A 16,159-nucleotide genomic window follows, 5' to 3' on the forward strand; every position below is an offset into this window, starting at 1 on the left:
CAGTTGAATTTTGAATTTTAAAGAGTCGAATTTGAAGATAAACTATGTTTCAATTTTTTTTTCCTGTTTTCTCCTCTTTTAAACCGTTCAATTAAGTGTTTTTTTCATCATTTATTCTCTACAAAAAACCCTCCATAAAAAGGAAAAAAATGTAAGACGGAATGACCCATTTTTTTATATATATAGATTTATTTATTAAAGGTAAATTGAGCAAATTGGCTATTTCTGGCAATTTATTGAAGTGTGTATCAAACTGGTAGCCCTTGGCATTAATCAGTACCCAAGAAGTAGCTCTTGCTTTCAAAAAGGTTGGTGACAATGCTGAAGAAACAAGTCCATGTCAGGAATAGCAACACATTTAGCAGAACTGCAGCAATTTTGTGGTTAAAAACTCAGTTAGAATCTTGTGGATGGCGAACAAAAGCGCCTTATTGCAGTAAAACTTGCCAAATATTAACATTGCTGTACGTATACTTTTGATCACATTTTCAGTTGAGCCATAATAAATTCATAAAAGAAGCAAACTTTATGAATGTTTTTAGTGAGCAACAAATATGTGCTCCAATCACATCATTGTAGAAATGACTGGGAAGTCAAGACAGCCATGACGTCATGTTCGTTACAAGTGTACGTAAACTTTTGACCATCTGGGCTCTCTGCGCCAATGCAACTCAGTGAGGGGATGGCGCCCTCTTGTGGCTGAAGTCACACACTGCAGCTAGTAAAGTCCGGCATGATGTCCACTCATCACATTTATGGATGTCAATAAAAAGTTAATAAATCAAATATAAAATAGTCAACACACTAGACAACTTGTCTTTTAATAGTAAAGGGACAAACTGTAAAAAAAATAATTTACTGTTAATATCTGCTTACTTTGTTTGAACATGTTCTATGTCCACTTCTGTTCAAATGTAATAATCCCTTATTCTTCTCTTCTTTGATACTTGACATTGAATCTGGACGATACCACACATGTAGGTATCGATGCGATACCAAGTAGTGACAGGATCATATTCAAAGTCCTCGTGTGTCCAGGCACGTATTTCCTAAACATAATAAAAAACAAAGATGTTGTGATGCCAAAAATTATCGACGTGATCATAGTAGTATCAACTAGATTCATGCCTGTACCTGATATCATTACAGTGGATGTAAGATATAGATCCACCCATGGCGTTTGTTTACATTTTGATGCAGGTGAGCTAGTGAAGTAGTGAAGTTGGTGTGTAGTGAAGCATGTTTTGATTTTACTTGTGTTCCAGTGATAAAGATACTTTATTTGTCACCATGGAGGCGAATGGTCCTTCACCATCGACTGAAACTCTCCCAGCCATCGACCGACACACCCTCCCTATCGACTGACACACCCTCCACTAATGACTCACACACCCTCCACTAATGACTGACACACCTTCCACCATCCACTGACACACCCTCAGCCATCGACCGACACACCCTCCCTATCGACTGACACACCCTCCACTAATGACTGACACACCCTCCCCATCGACTGACACACCTTCCACCATCCACTGACACACCCTCAGCCATTGACCGACACACCCTCCCTATCGAATGATACACCCTCCCTATCGAATGACACACCCTACACCAAGGACTGACACATCCTCCCTATTGACCGCCATCCCGACACTCATTTGCCATTGACTGACACACCCTCCACTATCGACTGACACACCCTTCGCCATTGACCGACACACCCTGCCTATCGACTGACACACCCTCCACCATCCACTGACACACCCTCCACCATCCACTGACACACCCTCCAACATCCACTGACACACCCTCCTCCATCGACTGACACACCCTCCACTATCGACTGACACACCCTCAGCCATTGACTGACACACCCTCCCTATCGACTGGCACACCCTCCTCATCGACTGACACACCTTCCACCATCCACTGACACACCCTCCACCATCGACTGAAACTCTCCCAGCCATCGACTGACACACCCTCCAATATCGACTGACACACCCTCCACTATCGAATGATACACCCTCCCTATCGAATGACACACCCTACACCAAGGACTGACACATCCTCCCTATTGACCGCCATCCCGACACTCATTTGCCATTGACTGACACACCCTCCACTATCGAATGATACACCCTCCCTATCGAATGACACACCCTACACCAAGGACTGACACATCCTCCCTATTGACCGCCATCCCGACACTCATTTGCCATTGACTGACACACCCTCCACTATCGACTGACACACCCTTCGCCATTGACCGACACACCCTCCCTATCGACTGACACACCCTCCACTAATGACTGACACACCCTCCCCATCGACTGACACACCTTCCACCATCCACTGACACACCCTCAGCCATTGACCGACACACCCTCCCTATCGAATGATACACCCTCCCTATCGAATGACACACCCTACACCAAGGACTGACACATCCTCCCTATTGACCGCCATCCCGACACTCATTTGCCATTGACTGACACACCCTCCACTATCGACTGACACACCCTTCGCCATTGACCGACACACCCTGCCTATCGACTGACACACCCTCCACCATCCACTGACACACCCTCCACCATCCACTGACACACCCTCCAACATCCACTGACACACCCTCCTCCATCGACTGACACACCCTCCACTATCGACTGACACACCCTCAGCCATTGACTGACACACCCTCCCTATCGACTGGCACACCCTCCTCATCGACTGACACACCTTCCACCATCCACTGACACACCCTCCACCATCGACTGAAACTCTCCCAGCCATCGACTGACACACCCTCCAATATCGACTGACACACCCTCCACTATCGAATGATACACCCTCCCTATCGAATGACACACCCTACACCAAGGACTGACACATCCTCCCTATTGACCGCCATCCCGACACTCATTTGCCATTGACTGACACACCCTCCACTATCGAATGATACACCCTCCCTATCGAATGACACACCCTACACCAAGGACTGACACATCCTCCCTATTGACCGCCATCCCGACACTCATTTGCCATTGACTGACACACCCTCCACTATCGACTGACACACCCTTCGCCATTGACCGACACACCCTGCCTATCGACTGACACACCCTCCACCATCCACTGACACACCCTCCACCATCCACTGACACACCCTCCAACATCCACTAACACACCCTCCTCCATCGACTGACACACCCTCCACTATCGACTGACACACCCTCAGCCATTGACTGACACACCCTCCCTATCGACTGGCACACCCTCCTCATCGACTGACACACCTTCCACCATCCGCTGACACACCCTCCACCATCGACTGAAACTCTCCCAGCCATCGACTGACACACCCTCCAATATCGACTGACACACCCTCCACTATCGACTGACACACCCTCCACTATCGACTGACACACCCTCAGCCATTGACCGACACACCCTCCTTATCGAATGACACACCCTACACCAAGGACTGATACACCCTCCCTATCGACTGACACACCCTCCCCATCGACTGACACACCCTCCACTATCGACTGACAGACCCTCAGCCATTGACCGACACACCCTCCCTATCGACTGACACAACCTCCACTATTGACTGACACACCCTCCACTATCGACTGACACACCCTCCCCATCGACTGACACACCCTCCACTATCGACTGACACACCCTCCTCATCGACTGACACACCCTGCCCATCCACTGACACACCCTTCGCCATCGACTGAAACTCTCCCAGCCATCGACTGACACACCCTCCACCATTGACTGACACACCCTCCACTATCGACTGACACACCCTCAGCCATTGACCGACACACCCTCCCTATCGACTGGCACACCCTCCTCATCGACTGACACACCCTCCCTATCGACTGGCACACCCTCCTCATAGACTGGCACACCCTCCTCATCGACTGACACACCCTCCCCATCGACTGACACACCCTGCCCATCCACTGACACACCCTTCGCCATCGACTGAAACTCTCCCAGCCATCGACTGACACACCCTCCACCATTGACTGACACACCCTCCACCATTGACTGACACACCCTCCCTATCGACTGGCACACCCTCCTCATCGACTGACACACCCTCCCTATCGACTGGCACACCCTCCTCATAGACTGGCACACCCTCCTCATCGACTGACACACCCTCCCCATCGACTGACACACCTTCCACCATCCACTGACACACCCTCCACCATCGACTGAAACTCTCCCAGCTATCGACTGACACACCCTCCAATATCGACTGACACACCCTCCACTATCGACTGACACACCCTCAGCCATTGACCGACACACCCTCCTTATCGAATGACACACCCTACACCAAGGACTGATACACCCTCCCTATCGTCTGACACACCCTCCCCATCGACTGACACACCCTCCCCATCGACTAACACACCCTCCACTATCGACTGACAGACCCTCAGCCATTGACCGACACACCCTCCCTATCGACTGACACACCCTCCACTATCGACTGACACACCCTCCACTATCGACTGACACACACCCCACTATTGACTGACACACCCTCCTCATCGACTGACACACCCTCCCCATCCACTGACACACCCTTCGCCATCGACTGAAACTCTCCCAGCCATCGTCTGACACACCCTTCGCTATCGGCTGACACACCCTCAGCCATTGACCGACACACCCTCCTTATCGACTGGCACACCCTCCACTATCGACTGACATATCCTCCCTATTGACCGACACCCTCCCCCATCCCCTGACACTCATTTGCATAGAGAACCGCTCTCAAACGCACAAATTACCCGGATGTCTCTGCACATGGCTGCGTTCATCTTTCCCTCTATCCTGACTCGTCTCCAAGTGTTTATGGGTGCGTGTAACTACAAAATTCAAAAAATCTAGACGTGGCGAGTCGAACTTTAAATAGTTGGACATGTTTTCGCCCGACAGCGTAGTCATTTATAATAACAACATTAAAATACAGTAGCATAGTAGACCTAAGTATTCATTAAGTACCACCATAATGACAATATTAAGATACAGTAGCGTAGTAGACATAATTTATCGGCCTTTCCAAGCTTTCCAGGTTCTAAACCAGAGGCTGTGGGCGGAGCCAGGACAGGTGGTGCACTTTTATATGCACTTAAAGCTATTTTTGGACTAAAGTTGTAGTTTAATCTGCAAAATAAATGTTAACAATAAAAACTTTAAAGCTAAAAACAAAAGCTAAGCTCAAGTGTTGCGTAAGACGTGGTCAAAAAATGTTGTCACCGCCAGTCCGTCCACCCGAAGTTTGTCCAATCAGGGTCCCCCGTGCACCTACATGCTTTCCTCACAGGTGCTGTAAAGGACGGAACGTAAATGACTATCTAATTCACATTTCTAGATAGAAACATTTCTACCACGCATGCAGCGACTCACCTGAGAAGCGGACAGGTGAGCTGCTGAAAGACACACCTGCAGAGACGAGCCACGACAATGAGGCATGCTTCCTTCGCCCCCCCCCCCGGCCTTAATGCTTCCACTTCCACGCCATCAGCAGTGCGCCGGCGCCCACGCCCAGTGCCGTCAGGATGTACTTGCTGTTGGCGGTCAGCCGGCCGGAGGAGGGGTTGGCGGGTTCCTCGCGCTTGGAGGCGTCGCCGTTGCTGACGCTCTGGCCGTCGAGGTCGAGGAGCGACGGCTGCTGGGTGACGTGCATCACCTGCACCCGCACCTCCTCTTCCTCCGGGGGGTTTTCCTCGGGTCCGGCGCTCGTCTCTCCTTCTGCAAAGTCGCTGAATTCCAGACGGTCTGTGTTGCCCGAGTAGGTGGTCGGCGGCTGGGCGCTGAGAAGCGGGCAGGGCAGGCTCAGTCCCACGGTCAGGTCGTCGGCGAGGAGGGCGGAGCTCACGGATGTGCTTTCGGTCTGCGAGGCATCAGGTACTGAACACACCTTGGACATCAGAACACAGCCTTTAAAACCCCCAAAAAATATACCCCCACCTCCTATCCTTGATGCAAAACCATTAGGGGTGATGGACAACTGGGCAGCACCTGAAGAGCTGCAGCCTGCCACCGTAGCCCCCCATTCCCTCCCCTCTGTTGCAAGTCTGGAGATGTATGTTGTAAGATGTATATGTGCTTTTCTATGAAGTGTTTTCCTCCCCATTGTATTTCTGTACTCATCCTCTCCCAGACACGAAACCCTTAGGGGTGATGGACAACTGGGCAGCGCCTGAAGAGCTGCAGCCTGCCACCGTAGCCCCCCCACTCCCTCCCCTCTTGCAAGTCTGGATGTTTATGTGCTTTGCTATGGAGGCTTTATCCCTCTCCAGACTGGAACCCCTTAGGAGCCCAGTCTAGATTGTATTTTTTTACTCGTGCTCTCCTAGCGTATTTCCCCCATCTTTTGTGGTGACTCATCAGCGTTCCTGTTCTGTAACCCTGCACATCTTCAAGGGGTTTGTGCTGAAAACTTAAGTTTTGTTGTACCTGTGCAATGACATAAAGACCTACCTACCGATACTGTTCTTGAGAGAACACAAGTAGTGTTCCGTAGTACTCCTAACTGTTTTGAGGGACGGATTTCCAAAAAAAGACAAGGACCAGGAGGCCGGACTTCACTATTATTTGATAGATTCCAGAGAATCAACTACGTAGTGATGTGCCATACCACTGAGTCGAATAGCCAATGTTTTATGCTCAAGTGAAGACCTTCCTGGTCTGGGGTTAAAGTAGCAAGAATGAGTCTTTGAAGCCTCTACCTGGTCCTTGTAGTCCTAACAACAAACAGAATGAGGGTTTTTTCTCACCAGGGAATTTTCTTCCGGCTCCAGGGTGACAGCGGCGACCTCTTCCACCGGAGGGTCTGTGGTCTCACCAGGGGGCCGCCCGGGGGTCACGTCTGAGACCACGTCGCTCTGTTCAGTCGGCACCGCTGAAACCTCTCCTGGGCTCACTTGATTAGGGTGGGAAACGTCCACGAAGCCGGATGGAGAAGTCTCCTCCGGCTCGGCGCTCTCTTGGAGACACGCTCGGTCGGGCGAGGGGGGCAACGCGGGTGCGGGAGCCGGTGCAGAAGCTTCCGGCTGTGCTTTAGTTTCTGGAGAGGGTGTGGCATTGGGGTCGGGTTGCGGAGGGGATAGCGCCGCGGCGGAGGCCTGGCTGTGACCTGCACTGGTCTCGGGCACGGGGGGTTGAGGTTCATCTGGAGTCGGATGGACATTGGCCGCCTCCGCATCTGGCGAAGGAGAGCTGGGGTTGTAGTCTGTGTTCTGCTCAAGGGTCACGTCTGAGACCACGTCGCTCTGTTCAGTCGGCACCGCTGAAACCTCTCCTGGGCTCACTTGATTAGGGTGGGAAACGTCCACGAAGTCGGACGGAGAAGTCTCCTCCAGCTCGGCGCTCTCTTGGAGACACACTCGGTCGGGTGAGGGGGGCGACATGGGTGCGGGAGCCGGTGCAGATGCTTCAGGCTGTGCTTTAGTTTCTGGAGAGGGTGTGGCATTGGGGTCGGGTTGCAGATGGGATAGCGCCGCGGCGGAGGCCTGGCTGTGACCTGCACTGGTCTCGGGCACAGGGAGTTGAGGTTCATCTGGAGCCGGATGGACATTGGCCGCCTCCGCAGCTGGCGAAGGAGAGCTGGGGTTGGAGTCTGTGTTCTGCTCGGGTGTCACGTCTGAGACCACGTCGCTCTGTTCAGTCGGCACCGCTGAAACCTCTCCTGGGCTCACTTGATCAGGGTGGGAAACATCCAGGAAGTCGGACGGAGAGGTCTCCTCCGGCTCGGCGCTCTCTTGGAGACACGCTCGGTGTCTGGTCTCGGGCACGGGGAGGTGAGGTTCATCTGGAGCTAGGTGGACATTGGTCGCCTCCGCAGCTGGCGAAGGAGAGCTGGGGTTGGAGTCTGTGTTCTGCTCAGGGGTCACGTTTGAGACCACGTCGTTCTGTTCAGTCGGCACTGCTGAAACCTCTCCTGGGCTCACTTGATCAGGGTTGGAAACGTCCAGGAAGTCGAAAGGAGAGGTCTCCTCCGGCTCGGCGTTCTCTTGGAGACACGCTCGGTCGGGCGAAGGGGGCGAATTGGTTGCGGGCGCGGGAGCCGGCGCAGGAGCCGGCGCTGATGCTTCAGTTTCCGTAGGGGGTGTGGCATTGGAGGCGGGTTGTGGAGGGGTTGGCGGAGCGGCGGCGGCCTGGCTGTTACCTGCACTGGTCTCGGGCACGGGGAGGTGAGGTTCATCTGAGGCCGGAGGGACTGGCGAAGGAAAGCTGGGGTTGGAGTCTGTGTTCTGTTCGGGGGTCACGTCTGAGACCACGTCGCTCTGTTCAGTCGGCACTGCTGAAACCTCTCCTGGGCTCACTTGACCAGGGTGGGAAACGTCCAGGAAGTCGGACGGAGAGGTCTCCTCCGGCTCGGCGCTCTCTTGGAGACATGCTCGGTGTTTGGTCTCGGGCAAGGGGAGGTGAGGTTCATCTGGAGCCGGATGTACTTTCGCCTCCTCCTTGGTCGAAGGAAAGCTGGGGTTGCAGTCTGTGTTCTGTTCGGGGGTCATGTCTGAGACCATGTCGCTCTGTTCAGTCGGCACCGCTGAAACCTCTCCTGGGCTCACTTGATCAAGGTGGGAAACGTCCAGGAATTCGGACTGAGAGGTCTCCTCCGGCCCGGGGCGAGCCGGATCCAGCGTCTCCGGCTTGGCATTCTCTCGGAGACGCACTCGGTCGGGCGACTCAGGCCCGGGAGCCGGAACAGAAGCTTTAGGCTGTGCTTCAGTTACCGGAGGGGGTGTGGCGGCGGCCCGGCGGTGACCTGCACTGGTCTCGAGCACGAGGAGGTGGGGTGCATCTGGAGCCGGATGGACATTGGTTGTCTTCGCAGCTGGCGAAGGAGAGCTTGGGTTGGAGTCTAAGGCGATGCAAACAATGTGTTACTACAGTGTAGAGAGCACATCATAAATTCTAACTCTACGCCAGAGAATCACTTGGTTCAATATTCAAAGCACAGTGTTACTGTTCAGACTGTGCGTAATGTTAGTGGCCAAAAACAAAACTTGTTTTTTTAATGAATACCTAGACCTACTACGCTACTGTATTACAATGTTAGTCGTAGTGTTTTGTGAGGTGCGAGAAGCGGCGCTATAAGGTCCGCAACAATGCTTACCGTGGGCGCCCCTCAGAGCGTTGTATTCCGCCCGGACCTCGGCCGCGATCCTGGTGTGCTCGCACATCTCCAGCGCGTTGATGAAGTGCTCGGGCCAGTTCTCCCTCCTCTTCAGGCAGTCCAGGAGAAGAACCATGCCGTCAGAGTTGCTGCACTTCGCCCTCCTGGCCTCGATGGTCTCCTGCAAGCACACACCACACCCATACCACATCAACCCCATTTTAGGGACCGAATGTCCCTTTGGGACAGAGGACCCTATTGTATTTCTAAGGTTTTATTATTATTATACCGTTGCCTCTTTGAAAGGTAGGTCTGACTTAGACCTACATTTCCAATTGGAAACTTCTATAGCAAAAATCAACAGGAAGTTGGCAAAATTTTCGCAAAAAATGCTATTTTTGCCCCTTTGAGCTGTAATTCGACCCCCTTAAAATGCTTCAAAACTCACCAAACTTGGCACACACATCAGGACTGGCAAAAATTGCGATCTCATGAGAAAAAAAAAAATGCGCTCTAGCGCAATTTTTGAATAAAACACAGAAAAAACTGCTTCTAGGAAGAAAACACAGACAAAACTGCTTGTAACTTCCGGTAGGAATGCCGGAAAGACATGAAACAAAAACTTCTATGTAGGTCTCACTTAGACCTACATTTTGAAATTGACATCCTTCAGCAAAAATCAACAGGAAGTTAAATATTACCCCTTCAAAATAAAAGTTTTGTAAACACCCGTCACCTTTTTTCAAAAGTTATCTCCTCTGAGCGCGTTTGTCGTTTCGGCTTCAAACTCGCACAGGAGAGAGATTGAACCCTTCTGATTAAAAGTATAGAACAGAGTTTTGATTACTGCTCCGGTTTTGATTTTACGCGCCTTCAAAGAACCCCTGCGCAAAGTTACCTAAAAAATGTCATTTTTGCCTCTTTGAGCTGTAATTTGACCCCTTTAAAATGCTTCAAAGTGCAAGTTAAAGCTCTACTATACAAAGCGAAAGCCATTCATCAACAACATCCAGAAACGCCAATCTGTAATTTGACCCACTTATCATGCTTTAAAACTCTTCAAATTTTACACACACATCAGGACTGGCGAAAATTGTCATCTAATAAAAAACCAAACCCTAAAAATCTAAATTGCGCTCCAGCGCCCCCTAGGAGAAAACCCAGACAAAACTGCATGTAACTTCTGTTAGAAATGTCGTAGAGACATGAAATTAAAACCTCTATGTTGGTCTGACTTAGATCAGGGCTTGAGTAGCGGCGGCAGCAGCCAAAGGCGGACCCGACCAACGCTGCTTGCAGCTTTAATGTTTTATTATTATAATACCGCTGCCTCTTTGAAAGGTAGGTCTGACTTAGACCTACATTTCCAATTGGAAACTTCTATAGCAAAAATCAACAGGAAGTTGGCAAAAACCCATTCAAAGCAACATTTTCGCAAAAAATGCTATTTTTTGCCTCTTTGAGCTGTAATTCGACCCCCTTAAAATGCTTCAAAACTCACCAAACTTGGCACACACATCAGGACTGGCAAAAATTGCGATCTCATGAAAAAAAAAACAACCCCAAAACTCAAAAATGCGCTCTAGCGCAATTTTTTAATAAAACACAGAAAAAACTGCTCCCATGAAGAGAAAACAGACAAAACTGCTTGTAACTTCCGATAGGAATGTCGGAGAGACCTGAAACAAAAACCTCTATGTAGGTCTCACTTAGACCTACATTTTAATAATTGACATCTTTCAGTTAAAATCAACAGGAAGTTCAAAATTACCCCTTCAAAATAAAAGATTTGTAAACACCCGTCACCTTTTTTCAAACGTTATGTCCTCTGAGCTCGTTTGTCGTTTCGGCTTCAAACTCACACAGGAGAGCGATTGAACCCTTCTGATTAAAAGTTATCGAAAGAGTTTTGATTACTTCTCCGGTTTTGATGTGACGCGCATTCAAAGAACCCTTGCGCAAAATTACCTAAAAAATGACATTTTCGCCTCTTTGAGCTGTAATTTGACCTCCTTAAAATGCTTCAAAGTGCAAGTTAAAGCTCTACTATGCAAAGCGAAAGGCATTTATCAACAACATCCAGAAACGCCGATCTGTAATTTGACCCCCTTAACATGCTTCAAAACTCACCAAATTTTACACACACATCAGGACTGGCGAAAATTGCCATCTAATAATAAAACAAACCATGAAAGTCAAAATTGCGTTTTAGCGCCCCCTAGGAAAAAACCCAGATAAAACTGCTTGTAACTTCTGTTAGGAATGTCGTAGAGACATGAAACAAAGACCTCTATGTAGGTCTGACTTAGACCAGGGCTTGGCAGCGGCCAAAGGCGGACCCGACCAACGCTGCTTGCAGCTTTAATTATTATTATACCGCTGCCTCTTTGAGCTGTAATTTGACACCCGTAACATTCTTCAAAACTCACCAAATTTAACACACACATGGGGACTTGCAAAAATTGCGATCTAATCAAAAACTCAAAATTGCGCTCTAGCGCCCTATAGGAAAAAAACAGACAAAACTGCTTGTAACTTCCGGTAGGAATGTCGTAGAGACATGAAACAAAAACCTCTATGTAGGTCTCACTTAGACCTACATTTCATTCATTGACATCGTTATGCAAAAATCAACAGGAAGTTGGCAAAAACCCCTTCAAAACAAAAGTTTTGTAAAAACCTGTCACCTTTTTTCAAACATGATCTCCTCTGAGCGCGTTTGTTGTGTCGGCTTCAAACTCGCACAGGAGAGAGATTGAACCCTTCTGATTTTGATTTGACGAGCCTTTGAAGAACTGCTGCGCTGATGCTGCTGCGCTGCTGCCGTCTTAAGACGGCTGCTTAAAAGCAGGAAGCACCAGCGTGACCACACAATGCAGAGAAGGTAGGTACTGTGCAGGTAAAGATATGTTGAATAGGTTAAGGCAGGAATCACCAGCAAAAGTCGGTCCCGTCCATTTTGACATGTGTTTAAATGTATTTATGGACTTTATACGTCAAAAATCAACAAACATTTTAAAAAGCTTTGCATTAAGAATAAATTATTTATTTATTATTATTAATAATTGTATAATATTATTATTACTGATTTTTTAATTATTATATTACGTATTTATTTAACATTATATATTTTTTCCACTGTGTTCCTATTAATGATACAAATTACCTCAGGTATCAAAAGTATTTTGACTAGAGAATCCATATTACAGCAAAAAGAGCTGGTATTCTTAGCCCCTCCCTGCTCCGTCACTGCTAACATCATGGCAAATTGTGATGGAGTCCCGTGTTCAAGGGTTAGTGGTTAGTTCAATCTTCATCCATCCATCCATTTTTCCACCACTTGTTCCTTTCAATCTCTTCCCCAAAAATTCCCCGATGTAAGAACTCACCCTGTCGTGAGCGGTCAGACACGGCAGATGGACCACCATCTCTCTCACTTTCACCGTGCTCACAATGGTCGGCATGTTGGTCCTCAGGTAGCCGTTGTACAGCTTCTCACTGGCAAATGACATCTGGCAGGAAAATACATTTAAAAATTAGTGTGTTTTGTATTTTTAATGTTTATTTTTTTTTTTTTATATATATATATAATATTTATGTATTCATTTCATAGTGGAAAAATTGGCCCTAGTGTGTGAATGTGAGTGTGAATGTTGTCTGTCTATCTGTGTTGGCCCTGTGATGAGGTGGCGACTTGTCCAGGGTGTACCCCGCCTTCCGCCCGATTGTAGCTGAGATAGGCGCCAGCGCCCCACGCGACCCCGAAAGGGAATAAGCGGTAGAAAATGGATGGATGGATGGATAAATAATTAAAAAAACTTTTTTTATTTTTTCAAATAAAAATTACTGAGAAACAAACACTTTTACCTCCCCCCTCAAAAAAAGCCAAAATAATAAAATTAAATAAACATTTTTTAATTTTTTTTATAAATATCCTTTTTTTTTAAAACAAAAATGACTGAGAAACAAACACTTCCGTCCACCCTCAAAAAAGCCCAAAAACAATCAAATTAAATAATTAAACTTTTTTTTTTTTTTTAAATATCCTTTTTTTTTTAAATAAAAATAAAAAAAATATTAAAATGTCCCCCGCACACTCGACTTTTAAGTATGCAGCCCTTGGAAAATGTTTAGACACCCTTGATGTCAAATATTAGAAGCTCTCTCTCAAAAAACTAAAATATACTTAAAATATGATAAAAATTAGTGTTTTTATTTTTTATTTTATGTCAATATTGGCTTTATTTTTTATATAATATTTATTCATTTGACAGGGAAATCATAATAATTGTACTGAGAAACAAACAATTTTTCCCTCCCCCCTCAAAAAAGCCAAAATAATAAAATTAATTCATTTTTTTTTTCAAATATCCATTTTTATTTTTATTTTTATTTTTTTTAAACACATTTAAATGGCCCCCGCACACTTGACTTTTAAGTATGCAGCCCTTGGAAAATGTTTAGACACCCTTGATGTAAAATATTAGAAGCTCTCTCTCTCAAAAAACTAAAATATACTTAAAATATAAATAATAATCACAGTTTTTTTTTTCTTTATGTCAATATTGGTTTTATTTTTCTATATAATATTTATTTATTCATTTGACAGGGAAATCATAATAATTGTACTGAGAAACAAAAAAGCCCAAAAAATAAATAAAATTAATTAATTAAAATCAAAAACTAAAAAATTTTAAATCTCCTTTTTTTTTAAAAATTAAAACATAACAAAAAAAACATTAAAATGGCCCCCGCACACTTGACTTTTAAGTATGCAGCCCTTGGAAAAATGTTTAGACACCCTCGATCTAAAATATTAGAAGCTCTCTCTCAAAAAACTAAAATATACTTAAAATATAATAATAAAAATCACTGTTTTTTTCTTTATTTTATGCCAATATTGGCTTTATTTTTTTACATAATATTTATTTATTCATTTGACAGAGAAATCATAATAATTGTACTGAGAAACAAAAAAGCCCCAAAAATAAATAAATAAAATTAATTAATTAAAATAAAAAACTAAAACATTTTAAATCTTTTTTTTTTTTTTTTTATTAAAACAAAACAAAAAACATTAAAATGGCCCCCGCACACTTGACTTTTAAGTATGCAGCCCTTGGAAAATGTTTAGACACCCTCAATCTAAAATATTAGAAGCTCTCTCTCAAAAAACTAAAATATACTTAAAATATAATAATGAAAATCACTGTTTTTTTCTTTATTTTATGCCAATATTGGCTTTATTTTTTTACATAAAATGTATTTATTCATTTGACAGGGAAATCATAATACAAGTACTGAGAAACAAACACTTTTGCCCCCTGCCCCCCCAAAAAATAAAAGTTAATTAATTAATGAACTAAATAAAATAAAAAAATATATATTTATATCATTTTTTTAAGTAAAAAAAACAACATAAAAAAGGCCCCCGCACACTTGACTTTTAAGTGATGGAAAACATTTAGACACCCTCAATGTTAAATATTAGAAGCGCTCTCTCCAAAAAACTAAAATATACTTAAAATATCATAATAAAAATCTGTGTTTTTTTTTTTATGTCAATATTGCCTTTATTTTTTTTATATAACATTTATTTATTCATTTGACAGGGAAATCATAATAATTTTACTGAGGAACAAACACTTTTTCCCTCCCCCCTCCAAAAAGCCAAAAATTAAAAGAACAAAATTAATATAAAGAAAAATATATTATCATAATTTTTTTTAAATATCCTTTTTTTTTTAGCAATGGAAAAAACCGAAAACTAACTAACTTTGTGTCAACATTGCCACTTTTTCTTATTAAATTCCACTCTTTTTAAATGTTTATTTATTTTTTATTTTTGCAATACTATCAATTTTGCAATTTTTACAGAATGTGTGGCGGGCCCCTAAACGATTAGCTGTGGGCCACAAATGGCCCCCGGACCGCACTTTGGACATCCCAGCCACTTCCGCCCGGACCCGTCCACTTCCGCCTCTGCCGCCTCCTTATTGGACGGCAGATGTTATAATATGTATATGTGCTTTACTATTAACATGTAAATGTACTTTAAAATTATTTACTTAGCGAGAAGGTAAAAGCCAAAAAGTGATAATAATCGAAGACAAATACGATTAAACGCCTATTAAACCGCTTTAATGTTAAGCTAATGTATGTTTAGCTAATATTAGCAAACATTAATGACTCATATACTTATTAGGGTGAAAGTTCGGTAGAATAACAATAAAGACATTGCCGTGAATAAAAGGTCATTGTTGAGTCCACAGTACCGAAATAAAGTTTAATCCGGGCTCACCTTCAGCGTGTCTTCGTGCGTCCACTCGAGATATTCCGGGTCTCGGTCGCGGGGAAGCTTGACCTCGCTCCTTCAACGCAACATCTGCCCACTTCCGCCCGGACCTGCCCACTTCCGCCTCTGACGCATCCTTATTGGACGGCGGCCCGCCGCCCGGTTTACGTCCCGCCCAATTGCAGTGGAGTAGAGGGGCGTGGCCTGCGGCGCCTTAATCCAATGAGAGAGAGAGAGAGGGTTAGAGCGACAGGATTAGATTTGATCTCGATTTCTGCTTTACATCTGTCTCTAATCCCACCAAACTAATCCGTGCACACGGACAGGATGAAGGCGCCTTAAAAAAAAAAGACTAAATTAGGTTTTAAATGACAAAAAAAAAACTTTTATTAACTACTTGTGCTCCTTTTTAAGACCATAATACAGGACCAGATGAGTCGCCCGCTGGCCTGTTCTAAAAATAGCTCAAATAGCAGCACTTACCAGTGAGCTGCCTCTATTTTTTTAATTTTATTTATTTACTAGCAAGCTGGTCTCGCTTTGGTCGACATTTTTAATTCTAAGAGAGACAAAACTCAAATAGAATTTGAAAATCCAAGAAAATATTTGAAAGTTTTGGTCTTCACTTGTTTAAATAAATTCTTTTTTTTTTTTTTACTTTGCTTCTTATAACTTTCAGAAAGACAATTTTAGAGAAAAATACA

The 16,159-nt window shown here is 45.2% G+C and overlaps 1 protein-coding gene across 3 annotated transcripts; it reads right to left on the reverse strand.

Moving 5' to 3' along the window:
* Positions 1 to 503: 503 nt before the first annotated feature.
* Positions 504 to 15,603, reverse strand: LOC133541985 (cell surface glycoprotein 1-like). 3 transcript variants are annotated; one of them, XM_061885737.1, is made up of 7 exons: positions 15,462 to 15,603; positions 12,550 to 12,672; positions 9,161 to 9,341; positions 6,816 to 8,905; positions 5,443 to 5,956; positions 3,691 to 5,362; positions 504 to 2,345 (listed from the first exon to the last, which is right to left on the reverse strand). In XM_061885737.1, the coding sequence occupies exons 2-5, from the start codon at positions 12,670 to 12,672 to the stop codon at positions 5,534 to 5,536; spliced, it is 2,817 nt and encodes a 938-aa protein (XP_061741721.1). In that variant the 5' UTR covers positions 15,462 to 15,603; the 3' UTR covers positions 504 to 2,345; positions 3,691 to 5,362; positions 5,443 to 5,533. The 3 variants fall into 3 exon arrangements, with proteins under 3 accessions (XP_061741721.1, XP_061741723.1, XP_061741720.1); XM_061885739.1 differs by having other exon boundaries at positions 504 to 1,414; positions 3,148 to 5,362; XM_061885736.1 differs by having other exon boundaries at positions 504 to 5,362.
* Between the last annotated feature and the right edge of the window lie 556 nt (positions 15,604 to 16,159).

This window comes from Nerophis ophidion, linkage group LG24 (genome assembly GCF_033978795.1).
Source record: "Nerophis ophidion isolate RoL-2023_Sa linkage group LG24, RoL_Noph_v1.0, whole genome shotgun sequence".
Taxonomy (NCBI): domain Eukaryota; kingdom Metazoa; phylum Chordata; class Actinopteri; order Syngnathiformes; family Syngnathidae; genus Nerophis; species Nerophis ophidion.

What these genes read in the sequence shown, in the direction of transcription:
- LOC133541985 (XM_061885737.1), bottom strand. Translation starts at nt 12,672, where the DNA reads ATGTCATTTGCCAGTGAGAAGCTGTACAACGGCTACCTGAGGACCAAC. An exon ending in CGCTCTGAGGGGCGCCCACG is followed by an intron (nt 8,906 to 9,160) that starts GTAAGCATTGTT and finishes GCATCGCCTTAG; the next exon opens with ACTCCAACCCAAGCTCTCCT. An exon ending in AGCCGGAAGAAAATTCCCTG is followed by an intron (nt 5,957 to 6,815) that starts GTGAGAAAAAAC and finishes CTGATGTCCAAG; the next exon opens with GTGTGTTCAGTACCTGATGC.